At 46.2% G+C, this 4,610-nt stretch overlaps 1 protein-coding gene and 1 long non-coding RNA gene across 2 annotated transcripts; both read right to left on the bottom strand.

The window, feature by feature from the left end:
• Positions 1 to 263: 263 nt before the first annotated feature.
• Positions 264 to 1,698, bottom strand: LOC125541690. Its single transcript, XM_048705030.1, has 5 exons — positions 1,638 to 1,698; positions 1,378 to 1,551; positions 905 to 1,285; positions 674 to 820; positions 264 to 594 (listed from the first exon to the last, which is right to left on the bottom strand). Exons 1-5 carry the CDS (start codon positions 1,641 to 1,643, stop codon positions 463 to 465), a joined length of 840 nt encoding a protein of 279 aa, XP_048560987.1. The 5' UTR covers positions 1,644 to 1,698; the 3' UTR covers positions 264 to 462.
• Positions 1,699 to 1,700: 2 nt separating this feature from the next.
• LOC125541691 lies at positions 1,701 to 3,732 on the bottom strand. Its single transcript, XR_007297623.1, has 3 exons — positions 3,396 to 3,732; positions 2,837 to 2,919; positions 1,701 to 1,795 (listed from the first exon to the last, which is right to left on the bottom strand). It is a non-coding gene; the product is annotated as an uncharacterized LOC125541691 (long non-coding RNA).
• Positions 3,733 to 4,610: the final 878 nt, after the last annotated feature.

Raw genomic sequence — 4,610 nt, 5'->3', positions numbered from 1 at the left:
CCCCAGTGGGCAAAGATGCATACTTTGCCATCTGGTAGGGCTGTCCCAGACGGCAAATAGTCACCTCTTTGCCGTCAACCGTCCTGTTGGCTAGACGGCAACATTCCAGCAGAAGCACAGGCTAGCGACATGTGGCAGTTTTGCCGTATGTCCCTAGATGGCAAAGCTTTTTTTATAATCTCAAATTTTAATACACAATTAAACAGTTTAATACACAATATAGTAATTGCCTTAATCCATAACCAAAGATCCTCAAAGCACAGAACCATAACAGGACAACATATAGTTCCATAGCAAATATAAGCAACAATGAACAAAGTTCCATAGCATATAGTCCCAGGACAAAGTTCCATAGCATACAAGATTGAATGGTGACTGTCACGTTTTGGCACAAGAACAAATAACGTGCTTGAAATCATCAATATGCCAAACAGACAAAAGAACCACCAACCATACTCGATCTCATACATTCGGAGAACCACCAAGGTTGTTGTCGCTTGGGCCTCGTGCATGTGAAGATCCATCAGTATTAGATCCATGGCCTGATTGATGAGGCATTGTCATAGCGGGCATACCATTCTGGGTACAATAAGCCTGCAAATTATGTTTGAGTGAAGATTAAGTACTGGTGGTAGAAGAGTTCATGTATGTCTTTGGCAATTAAGGAACTAACCGCAAACATTGCAAAGCATTGACTAGTTTGTGCCAGCACTGCCTGCTGCACCGCCTGCTGCACCGCTTGCTGCGTCCTCTCATCAGCCAGTCGCCTCTCCTCCGCCCTCTCCTCCGCCGCCACTCGCCTCAACTCCGCTAGTCGGGCCTGCAAAATATGGCATGGCAATCGCATCTTCAATCCAACAGTAAGTAAGAAACAAACATATATAGAAGGACTTGTATAGAATACCTCCATCTCAACCATAGCTGGAGTCGAGCGTTTACATGTAGAAGATTTTGAGATACCTAACCGAGCTTTGTATTCAGGGAGAGAGCTACGGGAGGAACTAGGGAACATGCCTCCTGCAATTGCTTCCTTGCCATGTTTCCTGCCTTCTCCAGAGATCATGACCAACGCGTGGTCAAGAGGCTCTGTTGTCACATCATACTCGGGCCCTTTCAACTCTTTTGCCATCCCTTTAAATTTCTCCATCCGATCGTAGGCGGTCTTGTTGGAGTATGCGGACGCTGTGTCATTCTCATCGTAAGGCGTGGCTGTTTTGTACGGTGCCTTATGGACCAAAGCATACGAGACGAAAAGGTTGGGCAGTGGAGCATTATGGTGAGACGCCTGCAACCAAAGCAACATGATTAAGATTTCATCACAAGGATTGGCAACATGTATGACAAGAAAGAGCTTATGAAGAACTCCATAAGATATACCCAACGTTCACCGAACTCCATAACGTTCAAGTTGCCTTGATGATGTGGTGGATCCAGCATTGCGGCTCGCCGATTTCTATAATCTTTGTTTTTCGCCCTGTACTCTTTGGAACACCAATAGTCCATGATCCGCTCCCAACACTCCCCCTTATCGACGCACCATCTCGGAGTAACCTAATTGATCAATTGCATCTCATATATGTCAAAAAGAAATTGAGTGCCAGCCTGTTGAGGAAATAACAAGCATGAATATGCTTTACCTCCATGTACTTGTCCTTCTCAAGACGGAGTCTCCTACCGGCTCTCTTATCAAGACTCTTATAGCCTCATGCATCAGATTATGCATAAGCTTCGGGCAATGTTTGTTGACAACTGCTCATGCCTCCTCCAACTTTCCATCCCCGCATCTATAGAAATCCTGCAAATATAGAGAAAATTAGTTTGGTGCAGTAATTTTCAAACCTTTAAGTCTGAGGTTTCTTATAAAATCTAAATAAAGTAAAATCTGCTAGTAGTACGTGTACTGGTTATGGAAACTGAATTTGTTTGGTGCAGTGTAGTACGTGTACTGCTAACATATTAGCTATATGATCTAGTACATGTGAGGATGGATGTGATTTGTGCAGAATGCATCTGAAGGAAGATAGTGTCAACTGACGAAAAAACTACATGTCAAGCGATCAACATGTGGATTCAGGTTGCAGCGTCAGTGAGCTCCAAGCACTATGTACTCTGTACACAGCCATTCACCCAAGCACTCTGTACAGCCACAAATCGCAGAAATATTTTCAACCCAGCTTCAAGCGATCAACATATTTTCAACCCAGCTTTACTACACAAAAGTACTCTGTACAGCCACAAATCGCAGAAATTATATCCTGTGAAAAAAATTGTGCCCAGCCATTCACCCAAGCACTATGGCCCAGAGATGGGCTCCTTTAAACATTGTTGCTCAGAAATTTCATTCAATAAAGATGATCAGATGCACATATTTCTTTGAATTGACAGGTCCAAAAATCAGGTATATATATATGCACCCAGGTTCTAGAAATATACTCTAGATACAAATAACACAATTAAGAAATACAGTACGCACTAGTTTTCCAACATAGGGAGCTCCAGTACTGAATATGTACTCTTTCTAGGAATTCATATATTAATAACTAGAGGTCGAACCAAGATTTACAGCAAAGTATCCACGTCACAGATTTTTATTCAAGTTAGATATCTGCAGGTTAATCAGCAGAGCTCAAAGAATGCCTCATGTGGTATAATGTGGACAATTCGAAAGGACGACGGTTATAAATATGCAAAGCCATGCATATTTATAGATGCCACCCTTTCGAACGGGAGACGCCTAGGTTACGAGACTTGACATGAAAATAAAATCTAGTGGCATCGGCACGACGACCGGAACGAAGCAAATAGGGGAGGGGGAGGAGATGACAGTCAAGCTCACCCCGAGACCGTAGAGGCGGTAGTCGAACAATGATGGCAATGGCAACGGGACGGACAATGCTCCTCGAGGTGAAGAGAAAATCCCTGCACATGAAAAGCACCGACACAACCAACATTAGCACTCGTGAAACAATCTGATAAAAACATTATCAACATCATCTCACAGTTGACAACTATATATATGTGTAGCAAGACTAGACTCTCTGGCTTGTCTTCTCCAATCTAAGCATGTTGCAAAAAACTAAGCATTTAATTTCCTACGAGCATTAATCAAAAGTTGAAATTTTGCCTTGCAGAACAACCATCAGCAAATAATCCATACATCCATCAGCAAATCATCCATACATCCATCAGCAAATCAGCATGGACAAGCACAAGGCTGCCTTATACTAAAAAATTTAGGCAGAAGAAAATGGAAAGGGATACATCCATCAGCCAATCATCCATACATCCATCTACGCATCCATCCTTGCATACATCTATAAATCCATCCACATATACTGCAATCCATACATCTATCCATCTAAAAGAATATGAACAGAGATGGGAGCGGTGCTCACCGTGGGGTGGGGCAGAGGGGGAGGTGGTGCCCCGCTTCGGTGGTAACCAGCGGCGGCGGATGCGTAGGAGGGAGCCGGCGGCGGTGCTGCCCACGGCAGCCGTGCCGCTAGGGCAGGGGAGGACGGCCCGGTGGCGGTCGCGCCATTGGAGGAGGACGGGTGGGGGGCGCAGTGGACAAGGGTCCCGACGGCGGCGCGGTGGAGGCGGGGACCAGCTGCGGCGGCGCGGTGGAGGTGGAGACGGGCGATGGCGGCGCGGTGGAGCCGGGGACGGGCGGTGGCGGCGGCGCGGTCGAGCCGGGGACGGGCGGGGATAACCTAGCGTGCGGTCGAGACAGAGCAATCGGGGAGATGCGGTCGGGTGGGGGATTTTCTTTTCTTAGTTTCCATTATTTTGCCGTCAGTGGGACCAAAAGGAGACGGCAAAGCAAGGCTCGGTGCCAGGTTTTTTTTCTATTAGTTCGCCGTCAGTAGGACAGCAGGCAGACGGCAAAGCAACTAACTTTGCCGTCAGTGGATAACAAACACAGACGGCAAAACTGGGGCACCGTTACCTACCATCAAACTAGACACGTGTCCATCCTTTGCCGTCACTTAATGAAACAACAGACGGCGAAGAGCCAGTTTGCCGTCTTGGTTTCTTTGCCGTCATCCTTTCTCTAGGTTTGCCGTCAGCCAGTGCGCTCACAGACGGCAAAGAGCAGATTTGTCGTTAGTCATACTTTGCCGTAATCTCATGACGACAAAGTTTTCTTTGCCGTCTACCCTGACGAAATGCTGACGGCAAAGCCGCTCACTGACGGCAAACTAGCAGTTTCCTGTAGTGATATACATATCCGTATTGCCTAGCTTACCTTCCACGCCAAGTAGAGTCCCATCCGAACATGAGACGAAGTCTTCAATCTTGCATCTTCATAGTCTAACAGTCCGGCTATCCGGAGACCCCCTAATCCAGGACTCCCTCACCTTGGTTTCAACTTAATGTATGTCTCATGCTTTGTTACTTGAACATGATTGTGATATTTGGAAAATATCGTTGCCTTGTGCTAATGGAATCTGACAAGTCTCTAGTCTTTGAAGGGTACCGAAAAGGTGATCTATACATGGTAGATTTCTCAGCAGGACCACAGTTGGTAGTATGTCTTCTAGCAAAAGCTTCAGAGTGCTGGCTCTGGCATCGGCGGCTAGGGCATGCTGGCATGAGGAACTTGTACA

The sequence above is a fragment of the Triticum urartu genome, chromosome 2, assembly GCF_003073215.2.
Source record: "Triticum urartu cultivar G1812 chromosome 2, Tu2.1, whole genome shotgun sequence".
NCBI classification, from domain to species: domain Eukaryota; kingdom Viridiplantae; phylum Streptophyta; class Magnoliopsida; order Poales; family Poaceae; genus Triticum; species Triticum urartu.
This window is presented reverse-complemented; position numbering and strand designations above follow the sequence as displayed.